General features: G+C 42.0%; 1 protein-coding gene across 1 annotated transcript in view; it reads left to right on the top strand.

Moving 5' to 3' along the window:
- yjefn3 (YjeF N-terminal domain containing 3) overlaps positions 1–25,839 on the top strand; it is a 39,654-nt gene that overhangs the window by 10,732 nt on the left and 3,083 nt on the right. The window contains exons 2-3 of the mRNA XM_062395763.1: positions 17,166–17,274; positions 24,031–24,141. Of these exons, the coding sequence (XP_062251747.1) occupies positions 17,166–17,274; positions 24,031–24,141 (220 nt within the window). The remainder of the gene's footprint in view (positions 1–17,165; positions 17,275–24,030; positions 24,142–25,839) is intronic.

Here is a 25,839-nt window from a genome sequence, read left to right as displayed (position 1 = left end):
ACTCACATCCACCAGCAGTGAGGTGGAGGCGGTTGGACAAATCAGTGAGACCATGCACTTGTCAAGGTTTGGAGCCAAATTAAGGACACACTAAACCACCCATTACTCTAACCCGAAGCCTAACCCTTAAGCTTATTCATACCCCAATTGAAGTCTTAACCCTCAAACACATCTTGAAGAAGAGTAAATATGTCTGCATTCTCCAAAAATGTCCTTGTCACAGGGCTATGCTAAAAAATAGTCCTCCGACACACACGCACACACACACACACACACACATATGGTACAAACATAATCCTGAACACACATTAACGTATTAATGCAAATCGCTCAACCCGCTCCCACACTGATTTACCAGCCTGCAGACATAGTCTTTACTGGGACAAATTCCATCTACTCTGTCCACACACAGTAGATGGAATTTGTTGCTCACTTATTGTAATTAAACTTTGCCTTTCTTTTTCACCATTTTATTTCGAAGCTGAGTGTCTTTGGTCCCAGTTTGTCTCCTCTTTGTTTGTTTGCATGATGGGTTTTATTAAAGAAATTACAGAAACTGTGACAATCTATCAAATGTTAACTATTTTCCTGTTTCATTTATTTTCATAGTTTTGTCATAGAGTAAACTCTACGCACCCTCAACAAACCTTTGTTGTCACACTTTGTGTTATGTTCATGAATCAACTTAATGAACTGGAATTCTTTGTTGTTGTGTGTCTGTTTATCCTCTTAATCCTTAAACACATAATTAATCAATCGTAATATAGCTCAATGATTAAATGTGTGGAAGGAAATGACTTCCAGTTTTGCAAGGAGCAATATTTATTTTTACGTTACATATTTTTGGTAAAACGTTTTTCCTGAATATTAATGTGCTTCTTCTATTAGATGAGCCAAGCGCTGTTTCTCCTGATCCAATTCTTTGACATTTTTGTGTGGGTAGTGGTGGTTTAGTTATAATGTGGCAACATATTTTGTGACCATTCCACCTTTTTGTTTTAGTCAACGCCAGCCTTCTCTAAAGTGAAAACTGTTTCATTTTGGGGGTTGAGTTGGGCAATTTGCCCCCAATCCCTCCATCAGTATGGCCTATATTTAGGCCTCCTTTACTACGATCTAGTTGAATAGAGAGAATTCTTTCATATCACCCATTGTAAATAAAATCTTTATATTTTGGTAGAACACGTTCCAGTTAATTCAGGCTTAAGCTCAGTGAGTATTACCTGGTGTCTCAAATAGAAGAATACAAGGGTTTGGATTTGCTTTTTAATCTTTGGTGGAGGCATTTTTTGATTAATTTATGAAATAAATCTGTGAACTTGTTTTTCATCTCTTTCCTTGAGGTATATATATATGCCCCAGAAACTGAAACTTGACCTCAGTTGACTGTGTGTGCTGACATGAATAAACTGACTATAACTGGGCTTTTATCACAGTTCCCCCCTCTGATGAACCATCTGCTGTGAGCCACTGTGACTCTTTAGATCTGTCCTTCTCTCATTTGTGCAACACAACTCAAGAGTTTGAGGACAGAACCCGAGAGACGGCGGTTTACCTGTCTGTATTGCTCAGGATTTTCAGAATAAAATGTTGCCTTAACAAACAGATCAAAAGGATGAGCTGATGTTAATTCACTCAATAATGTTCACGTCTTAATGACCCAGATGCAGCAAGAACTCTACTCTTGATCCACTCATAAAAAATTGAGGGATTCATTAATTAGTAAATATTTCTCATACAGCTAATTTCACACTGGGGAGATGTGTGTATTGATTTCCTTCTTTTGCTGAGCTCAGCTACACGTTTCTACTTCCCAAAGGATCTGATGTCTTCATTAACTTTAAGAAGCATTTTATCCTAAATTAACCAAGCTTACACTTGCCCACTTGGATTTATGCCTAATATAAACTGATATTGATTTTGTGCAAATTTTTTAATAATAAATACTCTCTGGTTCAATTTCATGGCCGCCTATCACAGACCCCACCACTGCTGCTGCCAGGCTGCAGCTGTTAAGCAAAGCTTCATGCAGGTGGAAGTTGATGGTTGCCAGATCACAATCGATTATCCCTCATCTCTCGGTCCTTCGTTCTCTATCATGATGAACATTTTGCACAAAAAGCAGAAATCTGGCATCTCCTAGTTGCTGCATTGATCATTTAACCCTCTGGAGTCTGCAGTTACACAGGCCTGATCAAACCATGTGATGTGACTTGTGTGGTTTTTGGGACCAATATGATGATAAACAATGTCAAAGTAAAAAAAAAAAAAAAAAACAGAAGCAAAACAGCCCAGGACTCAAGGGTTAGGATGGATGAGGACAATTGAGCAACACCTTGACGTGAGTAGTACAAACCTGAACATGTGCCCATCGACGAATAAGTCAACGTGCAGCGTGTCGTTTGTTAAGTGGTGACAGCTGAATTAAGTTCCTGCTGATTTATCTTTCTTCCATGGGACGCTCGAGATTAGATACCAGAGATAATGGTTCCTATCATTATGCATCAGCTACACTGACTGCATATAGCCCAAGTGGACTAATAAAGCTAATGTTATACGTTCACTTTTTATGAGTAACCAGAGTCTTATATCTGCCAGATGGTTCTAGTGATTTAAAGCAGTGTCAATTGATGAGGCTGATTGCAGCAGTGACAGAAGCTGGCTTTGCATGAAGGTTCCTCCTCCATGGCTCATCTGAATCCCCCCCTGAGGCCCTGCTGTTGCTCTTTTACCAACTAATAAAGAGGGAGGTGATGAAGATTGATTCAACTCACTTTCGTTTAAACCTGAGCACCTTGTTTAGGGACTCACACAGACACAGGCACACAGAAATCCACCAAGTCTCACCCAGCACACCCCGCTAGGCTCCCCGGGCTGCACAGCTTGTATGACATTCTGTTCCTAATGTATGGGAAATGCCACATGTGCATACATTACAACCGAGCCTGTCAGCCCACATGCAGACCTTTTAAAAGACACGCTCGCCTTCTAGCGAGGGACGACGCCAACGGCCAGTCTGGATCCAGGACAAAGTTTGAGTGGCAGCTAGAATTTAATATGCATTTGTGGAGTCGTGAAGCTGTTGCATGCGTTAGGTGATTACGTGTGAATAACACAACATCCTGCCACTAATTGCTCATGTGAAATGCCAACGGAGGAGAGGTTCATGTTTGAGCGATTGATTCACATCCCTCCGATCCTCCGAGGCCGGTCTCTCCTGTTTTGTTCAGGTTGATATTGCTGCTGCTCCGTTCTCATTAGAGGCGACTCCTGTCTCACGTCTCAGCATTATTTTCATCTCTCCCAACATCATTGTTGTTTTCGCTCAAAGGACCCCTGAAGAATACTCTCTTCATCATCTCTGCCATTACCCTCTGTGTCTTTACAGCTCTCAAACATCCCCCCCTGCCACCTATGGGTCGTAAACACTCCCACACACAAGTGCCCACGCACACACACATTCACATGCATACACACATGGCGGCATGGCTGAGAAAGGTCGGCCGAATGCCAATTTCAATGTGATGGCTCTCTGGTCCTCTCATGATTCCCGCTACCGCTGTGCTCATCAATTATACACAGCCTGTGCATTGTGCGTGTCTGTGTGTGTGTGTGTGCATGCAGGTGCATTTGTGTGGGTCTGCTGCTGTGTCAGAAACCGATTCTTGCATGGTGTGATGGCTTTTGGCTAAACAAGAGGGCGGGAGAAATTGAGAGATGGCACTATTGAGGGATTGAGTCTTTGAAAGCTAACTGAGGTGCTCTCAACTGTATCTGATCTGAGTGTTTTCTGTTTCCATCATTGGATGATTAGGCAGGAAGAGATTGAACAATTTATGAGTGGGGAGTTCAAATAAAAGTGAAGAGTTTCCAGCTGCATCAGATGTGTTGCTTTTGTTTTCCCCTGGGGATTCTCTCGTCTTGCTTATTTATTGGCGATGCTAGGAAGAGGAGATTAGTCGGATCAGTTGTCATTTGTATCCATAGATGAAACAAGGCTACATGCTTTGCTTGAGGAGTTTCCATCCACAACAGAGACATTTCATAAAAAAAATCTGAATGTATGGATTCATCGGCTGTATTTTTCAAATTGCCGGCCAATAGTTTGAGTTGTTAAGCAATAATCATGTGTTTTTTCAGGCGCAAGAGTGGCATCCACTCAAGGTTCAGCCTCTGTTTGAAAGAGGTCAAATGTACGGTGGCCCTGAGAGCTCAACGAACAGCAACTTAAGAAAACACATGCAAGTTGACAAAACACATGCAAGTTGACAAAACACAAGCAAAGTAAGAAAACATCTTCATCAATTTCACAACACAACACAACACATTACAGAAACGCGCTGCAAATAGACACACGCGCTGCAAATAGACACACTCGCTGCAAATAGACGAACGCGCAGCAAATAGACGAACGCGCAGCAAATAGAGGCGACAACACAACGGAAGTGTTTCCAGAGGACAGGTAAAAGGGATGGACACAGGAGACACTAAAACGTCCAATACACCATACAATTTCGGTTCCGCACAGGGTTCGGCAACCCGCGGCTCTGGAGCCGAACGCGGTCCCTCTGCAGTGGTTGTACTGTACAGTGTTGTGCATATGTTTCGCGATCGCTGAACTTAACGAATCACTTTTCATATTTTTAACGTGAACGTAAAGATGAACGTGATTGAACGTCACGTTACTTTTTTTCAATCATCATCGTACCAGGCCCTCATGAAATACCAGGAGCGGGTGTTTGTGTGTTGTGTGTGTGTGTGTGTAGCGGGCTGACCGGTCTCGGGGCACCGACCCCGCCCACTCGCTCAGAAGAGGGGGCAAAATGTCTCTTCTGATAGTAAAGGTTTCAAACCCCTGCTCACTATGGACAATACATTTCCTCACAAACAGGGGCTTGCTTGTTAGCGCTTCTTATTCAGTTTAACAGGAGAAGACGGCATGTCTCTAGATCGGAACAATCTTCAGAGCTCACTGTGGCTCTCGCCGAGCGAGTGGGCGGGTCGGAGCCCCGGTGCGCTGGCCACACACGCGCACACACACACACACACACGCCCGCTCCTGGTATTTCATGAGGGCCTGATACGATGATGATTTAAAAAATGAACGTGACGTTTAATCACGTTCATCGTTACGTTCACGTTAATAATATGAAAACTGATTCGTTAAGTTCAGCGATCGCGAAACATGCACGACACTGTACAGTACAGCCACTGTAGAGGGGCTGAAGAGCCGCGTTCGGCTCCAGAGCCGCGGGATAACAACCCCTGTGCGGAACCGAAATTGTATAGTGTATTGGACGTTTTAGTGTCTCCTGTGTCCATCCCTTTTAGCTGTCCTCTGGAAACACTTCCGTTGTGTTGTCGCCTCTATTTGCTGCGCCTTCGTCTATTTGCTGCGCGTTCGTCTATTTGCAGCGAGTGTGTCTATTTGCAGCGCGTGTGACTATTTGCTGCGCGTTTCTGTAATGTGTTGTGTTGTGTTGTGAAATTGATGGAGATGTTTTCTTACTTTGCTTGTGTTTTGTCAACTTGCATGTGTTTTGTCAACTTGCATGTGTTTTCTTAAGTTGCTGTTCGTTGAGCTCTCAGGGCCACCGTACAAATGAACCAATAAAGAAAAATAAAGGTCACAGTCACATTGTAGTGAAAGAAGTCAAGTAAAGGTCAGATTAATGCAATCATATAATACAAAGATGCAGCCCTTTGATAGGGACACAAGACTTCTAAATAAATGCAACACCCTTACCCTCACCCTTACCAACAAGTTTTGAGTTTGATTCAGGATTCAAGATCTCTATTGTCATCGTACTGAGGTGCAAAGAAATCGGGAGAGGCTTTGCCAAGATATATTACCATAAAGGTGTAAAAATATAAATATAGTGTGAACGGCAGGATGCAGCATGTTAGAATTCAATGAATTGATTTTAGCTGCACAGCACATTATTAAATATCATTATTGAGAATTGAACTGCTTTTACTTAAAAAATTGGTCGCCTTACATTTGTGCACATGCAGTTATTAACATAAAATCTACAATAGTCCTCATATCTCCCTCTGTAGTAGTATGTACATATGTGTAAATGTGTGGATTCGTGTCCACCTCTGTTTTGATGGATCCTTTCCTGCTCTATTTTTGTCCTCCTTCTATGCTTCCCCCACTCTGCTTCCCCCGTTTCCTGCAGCTAACCAGCCGTGACATCTGGAGCCAAATGGGTGTAAATGCCACAGACAGAGGCCTCATGAGATTATAGACCCATCTGAAAAACCACAAACAGAATGTTGCTCACCACTGGTCGGTTTCAGTGGTTCTATCAATTTGATGTCAACATTAGCCACATAATGATAAGATCACTGACACTGATTAAACATTGTCTCATGCTGCCACATTAAAGCATTATGCACTGGGAGTAGAGTATTTATTTAGCCACATCCAGAGAGAGGGCTGGAGGAAGAGCGTGCTGGTCGTGGCAGGGTGGTATTAGTCTTCCTCCCTTGTCTCAGTCATGCCGGTGGCAGCAGATCTAATTATGCCCTGTCACTTTCTCCGCTGCTCCCTTGTCTCTGCCTCTCCACCTTACCTGCCTATCCTTCACTTGCTTTCATTAGGGTGTCATAATAGACCTCACTGTCTCTGCCTCTGCTTTGCTAAATTTTCATTTTCATCGCAATCTCATAGAATGATAAGGGAGTTATATTTTTTTCCAATCCGAGTCTACGCTGCGTCTCAGCCTTGCAAAAAAATCCAAGACCCATTATTCAATCACGTAGGGGAACTCTCCGAGCAGCCGGAGAAGATGGGGAAGATACCATTTGATTGTTGGCTCGAACAGCCAGTACTCATGATGATCGCTGCATGGTGGGGACCGCTTCCTCGACACCTCCATGCCTCTCTCAGCTCCAGCTAGCACCACAACCCTGGCTCTGTGCGTTTCCTATTTTAGTGTACCAACATCCGAATGAATTTGGCCAGATTTATGTTGATGGGTACCTTGATCGCGCTCTGTGGTTAAAATTAAACTTTAATCACTGAGCATTTGTGTAACTGAGAATTTGTGTTTTAAATATAGACGTTATGGAACTTGTAGAAAATAAGAGAATGGTGCAAGAGCTGGTGCCTGCAACAAACACATCTGGCAATATTTGTGGGTGGAACTTGAGGGATTGTGTCCTTTTTACTTGTGCTTGAATGCTTTAACACATGAAGTCGTCACTATTGGGTAAAAAGGAATTTCCTCCCCGGATGTGAAATTGATGGCTGTGTAGGGAAAGTAGCCAATAGAAAACATTGTTTCACCTGTAATAACAGTTTTTCTTAGGAACTTAGGGACCTTTTTAAATGTTGTATTAACAGCTGTTGAGTTGATGAGGTGAATTTGTTGTCCAGCCAATATGATGCAATACCAGCTGCAATAGTTATTAAGGTACATGTGAAAAACAGTATTTTTATTTTTAGCTGATCTCCACCAGCTCCTGAGAGAAATATCTGTCTCTTTGGCTGCTTAATCTTCCACTATGTTCCCCAGCTAGCCATACACTTAACAGTAAGAAGACTGAGCTCATGGTTGTTGTTGGAGATCTCCTCCTGGTCACTGACTGCCGCTTCATCCCCCGAGCTCCCCAACCTGGGTGTCATTCCTGACTCCGCCCCTTTTCTTGCCAATCCCCCATGAAATCCTGTCACCGAATTAGCCTTCTTAAATCTAAAACACAGTTCCAGACTCCGGTCTTTACTCCCCGACTTTGTGGCAAAACCCTCGTTCATGCCTTCGTTACCTGCCCCTCTGGATAACTGTAATGGAGATAGACTTCAGTATGTGCAGAACACCGCGCCAGGGTTTTCACCTGCACTTAACTCTGGCAGCACATCACCACGACCCTCATTCATCTCACTGGCTCCCTATCAAAGCCTGCATCAACTATAAATCCCTCCACGCCCTAGCCCCACCATATCTAAGCGACCTCCTCCATCCCCAACACCAAGCTGCGATCCTTTGGAGACAGAGCCCTCTGTGTCGCAGCCCCCCCACCGCCTCTGGAACTCTCTCCCCGCCAAAATCCGCAATGCTGCATCTCTGGACATCTTTAAAAAACTGTTCAAACACCACCTGCTCACTAAGGCCTTTGGCCTGAGTTAGTGCTCCACCCTGCCAGTAGTGCTGTTTATTTCTGTCTTGTTCTGTGCAAATTACCCTCTTTTCTTTTCTCTTCTTTTGGTCCCCACTGACACATGTAATGCACCCTTGGGTCTTTTGAGAGGTATAATATAAATTCAAGCTATTATTAGTATGACTAACTGTCTGTCTGGACTCTATTGCTAAGCTGTTAGCACAAAGAAACACACCGAAATACTCTGTAGAGCCGAGAGGACCCAGAGAGTTGGATAATATTTTTCTGCAGTTTCATCAAAACGACTTTCCCTTCACACGTTGTCATTCAACATATTGATTATACTTTATACTTTCATGATAGGGAAAATTGCCAAAATAATTGAAGAAAAGAAGTCAAAAGCCTCGTTCAGACATGGGACAACAATCTCATTATGAATTGATTTAAAAAGCACTGCAAATCCAATCCCTGAACCACAGCCAGTAGCGTCTCAGCATGTGTCCACATCGATGTAGGAATTGTCTGTGAAAATGTGACTGCTGATCTGGTCGATGTTGAAATGTATTTCTGTGGTGAGCTACTGAATGCAAGTCTCCTTTTCCTTTGACATAAATGGGACTAATACATCTTTTTTTGATGATGATTATGGCAACTTTGTTGCTATGGCACCAGGGATGTGCATAAGGGACACTCTAGTGAGAGAAATGAGGTCAACCTTTTCCCATCTAAACTGAATACCATGAACAGTATGGAATTGAAGCTATAATGAAAATAAATGATTGAAAGGATTTTGGTAGTTGTTGATGCTGTGTGTGAAGTCAGTCTGAGAACATGTGGTCAGTTCCTGATCAGAGAGATAGAGATTTATAAATGTAATTATAGCCAGGCCAAGTCCCTCACCAGATACAAGCTGCTCCTCCTAAAGAGCAGGGCAACTGATAAATTGTCTTTATTAAAGTTCAGGTCACTTAGTAACACACGTGACCAGTCGGCTGTGTCCTGGTCAGCGGGCTCAGAAATCGTGTTAGCCACTGTGCTCCATCTCCCGTACCTAGAGGACGAGTCCCAGCGACAGTGAAAGGGAATCGGATGTGACAACATGCAATTTGTGATGCTGATGGCCCCTGGCCTCAGAGCGGGGGTGGAGGTAGCTATTCTGGATAAAGTGGAAGGATTAAGGAGCACTCAGGAGGCCACAGGGTGTTGCAACCTGTGGTCAAGTGGGGGTGTGTATATTTTTCTGATTGCATGTATCTGCATGTGCTATATATGCATGTGTGTGTGTGTGAGTGTGTGTGATTGTGTGTGTGATTGTGTGTGTGGCTAGATAACAGCCACATGACATCTAGATATGAGGGAGAAGTAAACCTGATTCATGGATGGACATTAGCATCTTGAGGACACAAAGCACTTACATGAGCCTGCCAGCACCTGTGGCTTTCGGCTCAAAATAATCCATCCATGTTTTCATGTCCACAGGTGCATGGCTGCTCTGCGACACCATGAGTTATGAGAGCAAAAGGCAGGAGCCACTGATTGAGATCATCTAAAGAATGTCCGTCTCGTTGCACCGGATATGAGGAACACGAGCAGACAGATAAACTGATTAAGCCGGATTTGAACGAATGATGCCGCTGGAAACGTCGTATGGATGTGATTGTGTCCCTCTGTGTCTCACAAACACACACACACGCACACGCACACACACACACACACAAATTACATATAGCCAGGGCTAAATTATTACCAAAGGAGACATGAAACAAAGTGAATCATGCGTCCTGATTGGATAAGAATGAGCAGTATGAAGGGGTTAATGCTGGGCAGTTAGAAAGAGACCATATGGAGGAGCAGCTCCTATCTGCCAGCTGAGGCTGTTTATGACACACTCCCACTGCTGCAGCCCCTGGTCCTCCCTGAAAAACACTATGTATCTTATGTCTTCTATACATCTAAACAAGTGACTTTGAGTAACAGTGATTCATATTTAAAGCCTGAAGTTCTATACCACCTTTTTTTGCACGTAAAAAAAAATATCTGAATGCATCTTTTAAATATTTGCCACTAAAGAAATAGTAGAAGAAACATTTGTGCAGGGATATGTTTGACAATGTATTTACACCTGTTCTGACTAACAATTCAACACGTTACACACTCATTGACTAAATTTTACAAAATTGGCAAATACAAACATCATAACAGACAAAGACATTTATAAGAGAGTAGAATGAATGTTGAGATGTTAAAGCAGTATAATAAATGAAACATAGTATAGTAGAAAAAGTATGGAACCTAAGAGTAATAAAGTATAAAGCCAGAAGAATATTATTATTAATAAAAGCCTATAATATAATAAAGTGTGTATGAGAATTATATTTAAGTAACATAAGTAGAAGCATAACAATAAAAACACAGATAACTGATAATTTGCTTGATCAAATATGGCGGCGGTGTCAATGGTTGGTCCAGTGTCTGGTGCAGTCGTCTCTTTGTCTGTGGTCATAAAATAAAAAACTTGAATTTATTTAGTTTTCTGTTACAATTTTACAAATGTTTATTTGCTCACTCAAGGTGATACCGCATACAACTGCAAACTGTGAAAACATTTATGAACATTTTCCCAAGGTCATAATGTTAATGATACTTATTTGACTCCGTAGCAGTTGTAATGAGCCCCACTCACTTATGTCGATTCAATTTCTAATGAGAGAATGCACATTAATGCACAAAAGTACCAGGGTCAATCATGTGAATGTGGCTTAAAGGACACATTTTAATCTGCAGTCATGATTTGTGTTTTGTGTTTGCAAATATATAACCTTAAATCAAAGCGGTCTCATTTAGCCAGGTACATCAAAAACCCATCATAAACTATACACTAGAACTACTCTAGACAGATACACACTCATACTCTTAGACATAAATCTCTGTGGGTCATTGATTTTTCAATTGAGTAAGTTTATGTAACCACCTGTTTCTTATTTGTTGTGTTTGAGTTATTGTACTTTTTTCTTTAAGAGACAGAAATAGGGCCTTTTCATGTTATTGCGAGTATTTGGTTTCAGAAAACCGCTCCCCCGATGCACTCTTATATTATGGTGTTCCCACTGAAGCCTTTATAAACGTCCTTTTCTATTTTAATCTCATTTTACTGAGCGAGGACGAACCACCCAGCCCCCCCATTATTCCCTGTAACATGGTCTCCTAGCTGGAGGCTGCAGGACTTCCTGGGGGCCCCCTCCAGGAGGCTTACCTGATGATGAAAGGTGTCCTGAGATGACACTATTACACACAATTAGATGCACACCCACACCTGGGAAAAACCCACAGATAATCTGGTTAGATAGCAGGGGATCCATTCTGCCAGCAACATAGTGCATGCTGTAATGCTGCGGAGAACATAACCACGACTGTCCATCAGCATGATGCCAAAATTACCACCAAAACCTTTTAGCTGGAACAAGACTGCGTGCTTATAATTAGATTATTGCAGGGAAGTGATGACAGGTCTGCAGCCTCACCTCTATAGTTGCATTCTGCTTTTTTCCTCTAAAGGCATTCTTCAGGTATTGACATAAAACCCACAAAACAAATTACATCAGCCAGGGTGAGTCATCTCCCATGTTCTCTCTCTGTCTCTTTCTCTCTGCACACATCTTTTACTGTCACCACTCCATCTGCCGTCACCCTGACTCAGTGAAGTGTAAAGCAGAGCAGAGGCAGAGGATGGCGAAAAAACGAGGTCGAGAGAGGCAGAGGAAGACGGAGGACCAAAATGAAAAAGGGCAAACCAGGGAGAACCAGTTGGGGATCAAATGAGAACAAGGTGTGTGACTGAAAGGGAAAATCAGCGTGGAGATCACTGCGGGGTCTTCAGAATGTGATGCACATTCAAGTCAAGCTACTTCGGCATCACAGTGCAGAAGCTTCTTTCGATATTTACCAGGGTTCAATGAAATATCCCATTTGTCATCATGAGAATCTTATACCATTTTTAAATGTTAATATTAGCCTGAATTAAGAGCAGAAGTATATATATAGCTGTGACATACATCAAAGGAGATATTATTCTGTTTTTATTCCTGAGATGTTGAGTCATGCTGAGGATTTGAGTTTCCACTGATGCTTGTGGCTATTCAGTAGAACAGCAGCTGTAACAAACACGAAACATTTCAAGTATATATATATATATATATATATATATATAAATGTTAGTGCATGGAAAGATATATTTAGGCCCCATTTTCAGTTCACTGTGATAGACAGCAACAAAGACGACGTTAAATTCTATGGAAATGTCACAGTTTCCCTGTTATCAAGATGCCCTTTGTTTCGCTGCTTATTAGTGTTTAAAAAGGCCTGAAGGATACTTCAGAGGTAGTTTAGGGCTACGTAAATGCAGCAGGAGGTGGACAGACAGTGGAGGAGAGGAGGGAAGATGGAACCTAATAACAGTGTTTCCATTCTTTCTGTCCCCTCCACAGCAGAAGTCGGACTAATTATTACCTGCTCTTAAACACACCACGACAGTTCCCTTTGCACCTGGCCTTTTACTGTGGTGGGTACAATTCAGTTAATTAATTACCCAACATGATATCTGGAGTAGGTAGATAAGACAGGGGCGGCACCGTGGATAAATCAGATTAGAATATTTAAAGAACATTGAAACGTCACAAATGAAATAATAGAATTGTTCTGTTATCTTGTAGTAAAGGGAGCAAAAAAAAGGTGAGTTTTATGCGATTTTTTTGCATATAAATCTGCATCGTGATAGACATGGAGGTTATTTCGGCTAGGCTCCATATCTCAACAGCAGATCCTCCTGGAAAGGTGGAAATTAGGCAAACAGAGAGGGTGGGGGTGGTGAAATGAGGCTATTTCAGTCTTTCAGAGCTAGAAAAACAGCAGCACTACTGATACCAGGTGGAGTTCTCATCTCTCATGATACAAGGACACTTCACAGCTTCAGAATATATACAGTAACGTGTTATTAAAGGTCGGCATTACATGGGCGTGTTTGTGTGCTGATCTGTCGTAGTGCTGTTGTACTAGATTGTGTAATACGTCGGATTCTCCATTTACAACTCTATAGCTGCATTTTTTTAATTATGTTTTTTTTTTTTTAAGGACTAATATGCTTAGATTTTGCAGAAACAATAAGAAGGTATTATGAAGGATAACTTTGTGATTGCTCAACATCATTTTTCATTTCTGTGTTTTTATGACCCCTCCACCATTCGATCATTTCTAAAATCATTATTGTTTTTTGCAGTACATGCGTCTGTCTTGCTCTGCTGCAGTGTGGCAATTTCCCCACAGGGGCCATTAAAGTTTCATTTTACCTTATCTCATGTGTAAAGTAAACAGACTCATTAAGCAGCTTGTGATCACAGTTGAGCAGTGCTACAATGAATATGACATATTGCAGGAGCACATCACACCCCAGCGTTCGGGGAAATCATTTCTCCCAGTGGGGAGAGGCCACAGGCTGCTGCATGACTGGTGCAACAGAAGCAAGTACTCATAAGAGCTCATTACCTCCACCAGGGAGGTTATGTTTTCACCCGTCCTTTCAGTTGTTGGTTTGTGAGCAAGATTGTGCAAAAATTACCGCATTACTATGAAACTCTGTGGAAAGAAGCGATATGGAGAAGAACCTGTTAAATGGCATCTTCAAACTAAAACATTCTCTATCCACATGTTTTGGGTCTGTTATCAGTTTGAATCCCTGGCCACACTTAACATGCCTGACAACGCATATCACGTGACCACTCGTGCACACTGGGCATGCCACTGAGTATTTACTCTCCCTCCACTCATTTAAGCAGTTACATCATTGTAAAATAGCTGTTAGCAAAGACAACAGGGTCAGCGTTTGCAATTTATTATCCATGTTGAGCTCTACACCGATGACTAGAAAGACCCAAAAAGCAAGCAGTTATTTACAGCATTGCTTTCAAATGTCTCATTTTCTGCCTGTCAAGTAAAGAATTATGCACCTTACTTTCAAACTAAAATGGGGTCAGCAGCATCTCGTGTGTGTGTGTGTGTGTATGTGTATGTGTGTGTGTGTGAGAATAAAGCCTGTGTGCTAGTTTAGTTTTCTTAAATCTAGGTCTGGGTGACATATATCTGCCTGCCCACTTTCCTTTAGCCTCAGAAGCTACTTGCACATTTACATGGAATAATAGGTTATATTAAGGTATCCAGTGTCCTTCCGTAGCTTCAAGTAATTAAATGCCTGATTTAGATTGTTATCAGCAGGATCAGAGATGGTAAATGGTGAAAGAAAAAACACACATGCAGTGTGTGTCAGCCGTCTTCCATCCTGAACACTGTGCTGCTCCCTTGTGGCAGCACCTCCTGTCTAAAGCCGGAACACCCACAGCACTTTGTTCGGGGTGCAAGGTTAAGGATCAATAGTAGCGGCCTGTTCAAGCAGCAGCACGGCTCCTGGGTTCTCCACCCAAAAATAGCAACACATCGATCGGCGGGCTTTTCTCCACCGACCCTTAAAGGCAGACAAATTCAATTCCCAGTCCTGTTGTAGAATCAATTCAGCTCAGGGAAAACGGCAAGAAGCTCTGGTGCTAATGGGTGCAGCGGAACACAGAGCGAACCCTGTGGACCGAGGTGAACTTTCCAAAGATCAACTTGTCACACCGACTCAGGAAACTTCCCTGAGGTGAGCTGTGGGTGACAGCTGCTGTCGCGCCACTGGCTCAGGTAAATGCCAGGAGCCCCACTTAGAAATACTGGCTTTCCTGCACATGCACACACACACACGCGCACACACACAAGAGCAAGGGCACATTATATAGAGATTCAGATACAGTCCTTCACTGTAATTGTTCTGCACAAACAGAACAGTAACAGTGATTTGTCTTCCTGGAAAATGGATGAAGCTGCACAATAGTTATGACTCAATGGCCTTGGCCAGCCTTATTATTATTGCACTGCATGAAAGCTGAAATTCTCTTATTACAGTTACGATGATGGTTGTGTACATAAGTATACTGCAAATGCTGACCTCACTGAAATTCTGCAAATCCATTTAAAACAAATCTGCTGTGGAGCTATTCTGTGCTCTGATTATGTACATGTTTAGCTATGGAATAATATTAATCTTCTAATTATGGAGGTTTAATTTACCATCAGGATAAGTGCACACACACACATACACACACACACACACATACACACACACACAAACCTACACACAGCCCTTGAACATCTCTGAGAGGGAGTGGAGTGACCCTGTTGAGTCGGTGCTGATTAAAAGCACAACATTGATTTCGTCCATTGATCCTCCTTCCATTTGCCCTTATTGTTCAGCAGCACTCTGAAAAAATTATTTTTTTATAAGTTTGACACAAATATCCAATCTCACTCGAATGACTCTGGAGTAATTAAGCAGCACAGCACAGTAATGAAGACAATTGAAAGTGGCAGTTTCAGGGTTCAGGTCATGCAGTACAGAGGACGACCACCAGGTGTCTGTAGAGTAATAGGGAAATTTCAGAATGTTCAAAGTTGAGGGGACGAAGGGTGGATTTCCCCCTCAGCCTCTTCCTGCTCTTTACATTCTGAATAACAGGCGACAGCACTGTGCCATGTCTCCTGCCCACTGCTTTGTGAGGCTAACTGCATCCATCACACACATTCACACACAGACACACACCTCTGGGGATCGGCTCAGAAGGATATTTGAACACACATATAAACTGTGTGTAAATAATGTCCAAACTTGAACATAAACTTTAGGTTGTGTCCTTAAACTGTACTTCACGCACACACAAATGTTTAATTTTACTGTTGAGTTTCATGGCCACATTTCCCAGACGCTGTTAAGGTTTGTTATGAGAAGACCTTGACTCATGCATCTGTCTCTTAAAAACCTTCCGGCCGCACTTGTAGCTTCAGCCGATCATCTATAATGACCATTTGACACCGTATGTAAACAGACAAATTATGTGTCATGTAAAAACTGTCCCCTTGTAGATGCCCGGGGTAGTGTTGGCCTGCTGCTTTATAGATGTAAAGTCGAGTTCTGCTAGAGACAAAGCAGAGAAACACAGGAATCGGGGTTTTGGATTTAAAAACTGTTTTTCATTTACTCCAAAAATGAAAAGAAACAATACACAAAGTGATTATCAACCAAACTAGGCCCTGAAATGAATCCACAAATGGAACAAAACTGAAAATACATAAAAATAAACGGCAACAAGGGAGCTTAGACCTCAACACAGAACTGACCTTACTAATGACAAACAGTTGGAGAATATATATTGGCAGGTCAAACTAATTCAACAGACGAGAGGTGGAAAAATAAGTAATTAATACTATAAAACTACAGTTTCATCATTGACAATTTATAAAAAATTAAGTATAAATGTTAACGGTAAACTTGCTTAACATAACAAAACTAACAAACAAATAAAAAGACTATCTTGCTAAACAGCAGAGATGTAACACTGCTCATTGCATTAGGGATTATTTTCAATATGAATAAGGCAGCTGTGGCTCAGGAGGTCGTCCACGGTTGCTTGATCCCTGGCTCCTCCAGTCCGCTTGTCCATAGTGTCGTCGGGCAAGACACCCCCCCCCCCCCCCCCGCAAAGTGATTGCTTTGTTTGAATGTTGTGTGATAGAAGGGGTAGCATACAGCAGTGCTACATGGATGGCTGGATGGAGGGAAACTCCTCTATCACAGCAGCAAAGTATCAGGCACATGACAAACCAGATGATACATTGTAACAATATTCAAACAAAACTATACGAGAAATAGGGAAAAGAACAAATTAATATGTACATAATATAATCCAATCACAATTTATACACATAGAGAGTGTGTCTGGGTTTTTTATATGACATTGTTATAACAGTGGTGGTTGATATGGAAGTTAATGCATGTAAACCAAAAAGAGTGAAAAGATCCAATGAAAGCAAACTACACAGACATGGCAGATAATGCACGAGGCTCAGAGTGTTTGTTTGGTTGCTAACGATGAACAAACACGTTGCATCTCTTTCTCACCCCGCTGCTCTGTGTCCCACAGCAAAGAGGAGGCGGCAGCTATCGAGACAGAGCTGGTGAGGGACTACAGGTTCGGACAACAGCAGCTGATCGAGATCTGGGGACAAGCGTGCGCCATCGCCATCACCAAGGTCAGTGCACAACTTCCACGTCTCCAGAAAATGTCGGTCCATCTGTCTTTGCTTCTCAGTTTCCATTTTACCCTCGTTTCATTTCCCTGAGGTAAGTGAAGGAGAAGATTGTTCAAGCCAAACTACTTTTTTTCCTTCTATGTTTTGAGTCATTCATAATTTCCATCCATCTCTATTGATGTGGTAATGGGCTGATCAAATCACCTATTATCCCTATAAATGGAGGTTGATAAAGCATTCGGGTTTATATAGGCCGAGCAGTTTGGTTTTAATGTTAAATGAACCAATGCTTTTAATGTGCTGTTGTGCTTTTAAAGCTATTATCTTTGGGCCATTGAACCAGCAGCACTAACCACTGAACAGTGGCTGCTATTCACACTGATGTTTGTGTGTTTTCATGTATTTTTGTGTGTGTTTTTGTATCTGACCACTACCGTCACACCAGCATTTCCAATTTATTTTTCATATTGGATCATATGTTCTGGTAAAAGGTAAAGGCCTTTTTTACAATTCATAAAGTGCATCTACGTGCAGCACTTTCTCTGTGAGAAGGGGCCATGTGGGGTTCAGTGTCTTGCCCAAGGACACTTCAGCATGCCGACCTTTTGGTTCGAGGACGACCGCTCTCACCCCCGAGCCACAGCAGTTTCTCATGTGAACAGTTTTACCCTGACGTCTGTGCTGCTCTGTCTTCGTATTTGCAAATTAGAGCAAAGCCCAGCACTACACACAGATTTTATTATTTTACTTTCACTAATTGTGACATTTATAACCAAATAAAACCTTCCAGCACAGATGCACTGTCGCAAGCTCAGTCAAATAAAATTAAACTGAGGCCTCAGCCAACCAAATCGGTTAAATAGCCCTAACGGTGTCAGCATACTGTTTCATAGAGGTCACAAATTTCATCAGATGTTCTTTATTGTTTTATAGAAAAGCCGCTGCACAGTCTGTGTCAGTGATAATGTGGAAAACAACAGTGATCCTGTTTTGACTGCTGGATTGTTAGAGGAGGGCAAAAAGTCACAGCTGCTGCCACTTACACTATTCCCTAATTTGCATGAACTTCCATCCAAAGTGTCTGATTATTATGTGAAGGAAATGTTCTTATTTTCTGTGACATTTACCTTCACATATTTGAGCGGCTCGCCTCGGGGCAGAACACCTGAGCTCAGTCTGCACTCCCAGTCCTGAACCAGACCGAGAACCAGAACCGCAGCTCCGTCTTCTCTGGTGTGGACGCAGTTTATATTCTGCTGCTGCGATTTGGACTGGGGTGAGCCAAGAAAAAGAGAGAGGGAGGGAGAGTGTGTGTGAGTGTGAGTGTGAGTGTGAGTGTGAGTGTGAGTGTGAGTGTGTGTGTGTGTGTGTGTCTGCCTGTCTGTATGAGGGCTGTTGGGAACACATGTGGTTCCCTTTGACCAGACCACTGGCTTGGTTTCATGCCACACTGGTTTCCTTAGTGGACTCTTCAGCGGGCCGTGATGAATAAGAGTCTGAGCTGCAAGAAACCTGGCGTTGCTGTCAGGAAGAGGGATGAAGAGAAAAAGAAAAAGGGGGAAGGAGACAAAGACACGGAGAAACATACAGAAGCAGAAACACACGTGTTACAGAAACCACTGAAATAAGTGACGGTGGTAACAACCGATAGACGAGACACCTTTGACAGTTTTAGAAAGAGAAAGGGCCATATTGAGACATTATTTAAATAAATATAAGAATTTTGTTTTTTACCATGTACGATATTATAATAATATTTCCAACTGTAGAGGCAAACATCAATGTAAAATCCAATACGATTCTGAAGAGTAGATTGAGGAAATTCTCATTGATTTGTGTCATAATTGATTGACTGGCTCTTTACAAAGCTACATTAATCTATATTTTTAATTAACAATTGACCAGTCGAGTATGTGTAATGTGAAAGTTCCCACAGATATTTCCCACAGGGTTTGGTGGAGACCAAAACTGAGCCATAATGGAGAAACTATTGCTCTAAATGTATAAATAGATCATTTGCACATGCTTTATATCAATAATATCCAATAATGACCAGCTCTCTTTACAGATGTATTAATCAATACCCAATGTTTATTGTGAAAGGTGGTGCTTGTATCACCCACATTGAATAGTTGAGTATTTGAACCACTTTATCTCATTGTTTTGGTTTTTGTCAACCCTCACCAAACTCCAGCTGTAGCAGGCTACTGCTCAGCAAAACAGCAAAGACAGCGATTAGCTAAATTGAACATTTAGTGGCCAAAAAGCCAGGTTGTTGGTGGAGACCAAAACAGAACAGCAAAATTAACTCTTGCTTTAAATGTAAATATCAAACCAAATATATCTCTGTCATGGGTACAGCTTGTTGCACTAGTGTGACATATTCATTATTGTATAAATGCTTGATGGAGCTGATTTAGTTTTTTCTGATTTCAATTTGCTTTGGTTTGAATTATTTCACCATTGGTGATTGGGTTTATGAATGTTTAAGAAACCAAAACAAATTTCAACTAAAGAAAGTAAGTACACTGTTGGGCTGCGACAGACACACAACAAATACAATAGTGAGATGAAAAATGAGGAACATGAAAAAGGAACAAAGGGAGGTAGAAGCTTAGACGGGCAGTGTGCAGCAGCAGTCAGAAGCAGATACTTTGTGTGTGAGTATGTGATTAAACCCACCACATCCACTTCCCCTCTATTATCATCAGCCCCATGCTGGCCCCATGCCGGGCCCTCCACCAGCAGCCCCAGCAGCGTAGCCTTACTAGACAAACACGGCCCTGGACACCGTGGATCTCTGCTGCCCACAGCCGCCAGCAGCACGCTACCGCTTACATGACATCACTGCTATTTAAGGAAAATTACAGTAGAAGGAGACGCAGACAGTCTGATTTCATTGATTTCACGACAGGCCTGCTGCTGCTGGCCTCCAAGTACACCGCACAAACGAGCATGTGCTCACTCACGCACACTCACCTACACCTCGGGTTGCCAGATTGGTTTTAGGTTTTCTGTAAGTAATCCCTTTACTGTTCCAGCAGCCACAGCCATCAGGCCCAGACTGTGTGTGTGTTTCTGTATCAGTCTGACGCTTTTCATCACCTTAGTGGAGACAGAAGAAGTTTTTGTTACCACACGGCAATAAATTAGCTAATAGTTTACAGGAGCCCCCAGACTTCAGGTTGGTCTCCTAGTGTCCTATTAAAGGCCCTGTTTGTCTGCATATGGAAGTATATTTGTGTTTTTAGGGCCCTGATAATGTTTTCTCAGGATCAGTATGTGTTTCAGGTTGATTGAAAGTGAATGCACATGTGTCTTTACCATTTACATCAAAGCGGAGATCCCTGAGAGACCGTATTGCAATCAAGCGAGCCATATTTTTCAGGCGTGTGTGTGTGTGCGTGTGGTTGTGGTCAGTCCCAGCACTGCTCTGCCCTTGACCCTACCCTCCTGGTTTCTCTCTTCTAGTTAGATTATGTTTAACAGTATTGTTCATGATGCATTTATGCAATGTTTTACAATTTTATATATATATATATATATATAGTAATATACTAAACCAAGATGTACCAAGTTTCGCAGGAGAGCAGACGAAAAGTAGCAAGCACAAATCACAAACCTGCTCAACAGATGCAACAAACCATCTGGCTGCACTTATAGAGATCGTAGACACATCAGAAATATCATAAATATCTCAAACACTGGAAACCATCTGAGCAATTTCCAAACAGAGTTTTGAAAAATCGTTTTTCTTAAACAATACTGTGGTAACGTCTGCTGTCAATGAAGTTTGAACTTGATTTAAAAATAGACTTGTTTACCCTGTGTCTGTGTGAGTTTTCTCCAGGTACTTTGGATTCCTCCCACAGTCTAAAGACATGTAGATTGGAGTTGGGTTAAGAAGTAACTCTGAATTGACTTGGTTGTTTGTCTCTTCATGTTGGTCCTGTTATGCGCAGTCGACCTCTCCAGGATGTGCCGCCTGGCTCCAGCTCCCAGCGCGACCCTCAACGGCCAAGCAGTCTAGATAATGGATGGATAGACTACTGTTAAGATAGTTACTTGATAATAAGAAAGAGATTTAGCGATCATTACTGTTGAAAATCTAGACGACTGGCTCACCTGGTAGCGATGGCCCCCTGCAGATGGAGGCTTGTGTCCTCAGTGGCTGCAGGTTTGGTTCTGATCTGGCCCTTTCCTGCATATCTTCCCCACTCTCTCTCCCCATCTCATGGTTACTGTCCCATCAGTAAAGGTGAAATGCCCCAAAAATAAAAAAAAAAATATAAATAAATCCATACAACTGTCTTTTGTTTCGGCCATGCTGTCAGCACATAGGGTGTAACACATCCAAAAGCACCAGGCATCAGGTCAACTTGAAAGTGTTTTTTTTAAATGGTGCTTAAAGAAGTCGTGAAATTCCTTATTTGTGTGAAGATTGACCCTGCAGTCCTTCTGCCAGTATTTCCCTTTATAAAACAAACCCAGCAGCACCTTCAGCAACACAGACACCACAGACAGGCAATAATTAATCCTAGGGGTAATGTGAGTTATCGTATGCTGATGCACATGAACGGTCCCAGCAGACTTGGAGCGGCGGTAAAATTCATCAGGAGCTGATTTCTGTCCACCAGATGATTTAAAGTCTAATATTAACTCTACTTTTAGCTCCTATTTGTTTTCCTCCACCTCCTGAGGAAAACCACTTCCATTTGACTAACTCATGGTGGGTTTATTGGAGGAAATTAGATGAAAATAGCTTCTTGCCACTGCATGTTGGACAATAGTTAGAGGTCTGAATAAACCCTTTCACACTACACAGTTATTTGGTCCCTTGTTAACATAAACAAATAGATTTGTGCTGCTCAGGTCTGCTACCTCTCTTTGTTCAACCTCCTGATATTTTGTTTTAGTCGATGAAACACATACTGAATATGGATGAGTTAGCATTTCCCTCCAAGTTAGCACACAGAGTACATATTTGCAGTGAGTGCCACTGAGAGGTTATATCATTAAGATCAGGTTAAAGTCACAAGAGCCTCCGTCACATCAGATATGAAAAGAAACAACTGTCCTTATTTGCTGTTGTACACTTTTAGTTTCTATACCTCCTGTCTCTTGTTCCCTCTCCATTGCTCCCCGCTTCTCTTTCCTGGTATTACCATCAGCCCCGTGGCCCATTGAGTCCGTGTGATGATTTCTCAGCTGAGCTGTTATGATGTGAGATAACAGCCGCTGTCGCTCCTCCTGGATCCATCGCTCCGGTTAATACACTCTGAGTCTTGTTATATCCAATTATCCAAAGTGCAATCCTGCAACTTACAATGTAAAGAAATTGCAATACATTAGTCAAAGGGGACGAAAAGTCTTATAATAACAGGGCCAAGACCTCATACATGTACTTTGTTACAATACGTGTAATTACCCTTTCAAATACAGGTTATTAGAAAATAAAATATTTAATTGTGTATAGTTCCATCATATCTCAAACACACTTTTTCCGAATGGCTTTTACTTTTTTTTAGCTATTATGTTTCTTTTAAGCTTTTCTTTTCCTACTAATTTTAAATGATGTTGTATTAAATAGCTTTTTACCTTTCATATTTTATTTGTCCTCTTTGTGAAGCATTTTGTAATGATCGTTTTGAAATGGAACAAAACAAATAAAGTTATTATTATCATTGTAATTATTATTATTATTATGACTTTAATAAGTAATTACAGAGTCGTTATCTTGACAAATCACTAAAATAAGCCTTAAAAAAAATCAAAACATGTTAACTTTATGTATATATTCAAGCATCACATTATATTCTTTAGATCAACCACAACTACATTGTTATACAAGCGAATATGTAAACTCCTAATAAACAAACAGTATGCCAATTTTAAACTTATTGTTTTGTTAAAAAAATATCCTTTTTTTTTTTACATTCTCATACTTAGACAATAGTGTCACTTTAATTTGTGGGCTGTAATCTTAAGTGTTACTGTAAACTGCTGTTAGGACTGAGATTAGGCTATTTTTTCTTGCGACTCGTGTTCCGACAAACATTTATTGGACTCTAATTGGACAGCTTTTCCTGACGTCATTGTAAATGGTTCAAGTTCTATTTCTGGTTCAGGAAATTATGCTACGACCTTGAAAAAACGTTATACATACAGACACACACACACACACACACACATACACACGCACTTCTGTTCAGGGTCTTTCAGGTTGACAGTTGCGCAGGTCTATATATATCTGCCTTGTTTCAGAAGGCCCAGGGTGATTTACAAGGAAACGTGTGGCCAGCAGACGAGGCAGGAGCCAGCAATCCACTGCAGCCAGGGCAGAGACGGAAAATGTAGCGTATACATGGAAGCATCCCATGGCAAAGGACACTGGTATTTTCTCCCCTACACTGCCAGGGTTATTTTAATAAGATTGGGCTTTTTCTCATAGACAATGGACCTGGTTCCATTTCCACCCTTGTCTGGCATGTGCGGCATGCTGCAGGAAGGCACTCTGAACACATTGCAGAGGCCGAGGCACAGATAGGGTGACCTGCCCTGAATAAGAGGCCTGGAGTCCGAGGGATCACACGGAACACTGATGAGCATCGATTGTCTCTTGTTTTTGTCTCACTAACCCTTTCTATTTTCTCCTCTGTAGATCTCTTCTACCTCTTTGTCTCCCATCTTTCCATCCGCCCAGTCATCAACTCGTCTCTAACCCTGTCTTTGCCTCTTGTGTCCTCACTCCACCAGGCCTACCCTCTCAGCTCTCTAGCGAAGAAGCAGCCAACAGTGCTGGTGATCTGTGGTCCCGATCAGAACGGCTCCATTGGGCTGGTGTGCGCCCGACACCTGCGCATATTTGTAAGTAAACAACTGTACAGACATGCGTTAGTGCAGCTGATCATACAAGAGCAGATTTCCAGCAGAGTAAATGGATTTAATGACACAACAAATGATGCATTACAGTCCGGTGCTCGCACAGTCATTATATGGATTATATCACAGTGGAATAAACAGGACCAACACAGGAACCCCCAGACAGGTTCTACACAGTTTCATTTCTGCTCCTGTAAACTGCTGAGAGACGTTATCCCATTAGCCTCAGTGCGAGGCCACTCAGACAGCCATGACATCATGCCTTAGTTACTCTCGTTAAAAGCCGTCTGCGTCTTACACGCGGCAGCCACGATATGATGTCATGAGCACGATGTTTCCCTCGCAGGCCACACACTGACTGACAAACCCAAGACAAATTGTTAGAGGAGGCCGGACCCATCCTCTCCAAACACATCACAGACTGTCTTTTCTTTACACCGTGCAGTTCATTCGAGTGCACGTCTGCCTTCCCCCGCAGTCCATGACTTTATTGGAAAGGAAATAATGGATATGTGTTTTTGTGATCTTTGGTTTATAGAGGAATGCATCCATACTCTTTGCTATATATGTCTGACATGCTGGATTTACGGAGCATTTACAGCTCTGATTGAAACCATGTTAGACAGACTTTGTTTAGGCAGGCTGATGGCTCTCTGTGGAGTCTATCCCCCACTCGGTCTGCTTCCCTCTTAAGGCCGAGGATGAGGTCAGCGGACAGGCTATGAGAGTGATATATTTTAATCTGCCATTTGAGAAATGAATAAGGGGCTTCTCAGTTACTTGGCCTGAACAGCTTTAAGAAGCTGGCCGCTGATTCCCTCTTTTAAAAGGTATCATTTATGTGTTTTGTCTGCGATTTTATTACTTTTTATTTTGTTATAATGTTTGACCAAACACTACAATTAGTCTGCTCCTACTTTAAGGAACTCCAGCACTCACTCTGGACGGTGGAGCTGGTGTAACGATTTATGTTTTTCATGGTGCGACGTGATCCCTGTCAGCAAGGAGACATGCATGCGTACATGTCAGACACAAACAATCGCACACACACACACACACACACACACACACTTGCAAACACATACACACACATGGCGTTGAGCCCCTGATGCAGAGCTGTGAATGTGATCAGACAGAGCATATGATCCTTTGCAGGCGACCAGGCCAACTTTCTCCTCACGTCACTACAAGATGTTCATGTTCACAAAGTCCGGTTGTGTAGGAGTCTGTCATAACTCTGTGATTAGTTCCAGTGTTCGGTATATGGAAAAAGAAAATGGTGCATTCACCGGACAACTCAGATTCTCTTTGATCAGAGCTAAAGTTGGATCAATACAAAAATCTAAGTCCAGTGCACATTGGTCCCGATTTGACTTCTCAGCTTGTTGTATATCTTAACAATCTGTCTCAATCAGACTGGAGGCAGCAGACAGTAAAACAACCACATTTAAAGGATGCTCAATTAAGATACGATCAGATAATCCTTTTTAATCCCATAATGGAGAAATGTGCTGTGCTGCAGCAGCAAAGAGTCGAATAAAAATAGATGTCAGTAAAAGTAATAAATAGGTAAACATGCATTTGCAAGGAATTATAAACATCTGTATAGAATTGAAGTTTAACAGTGTCACCAGAATATATACACTGTGCAAAGTTTACACATTAACTGGTTTGTGGTGCAGT

This window comes from Platichthys flesus, chromosome 9 (assembly GCF_949316205.1).
Source record: "Platichthys flesus chromosome 9, fPlaFle2.1, whole genome shotgun sequence".
NCBI lineage: Eukaryota > Metazoa > Chordata > Actinopteri > Pleuronectiformes > Pleuronectidae > Platichthys > Platichthys flesus.
Note: the sequence above shows the minus strand (reverse complement) of the source record. Positions and strands in the feature narration are given on the sequence as shown.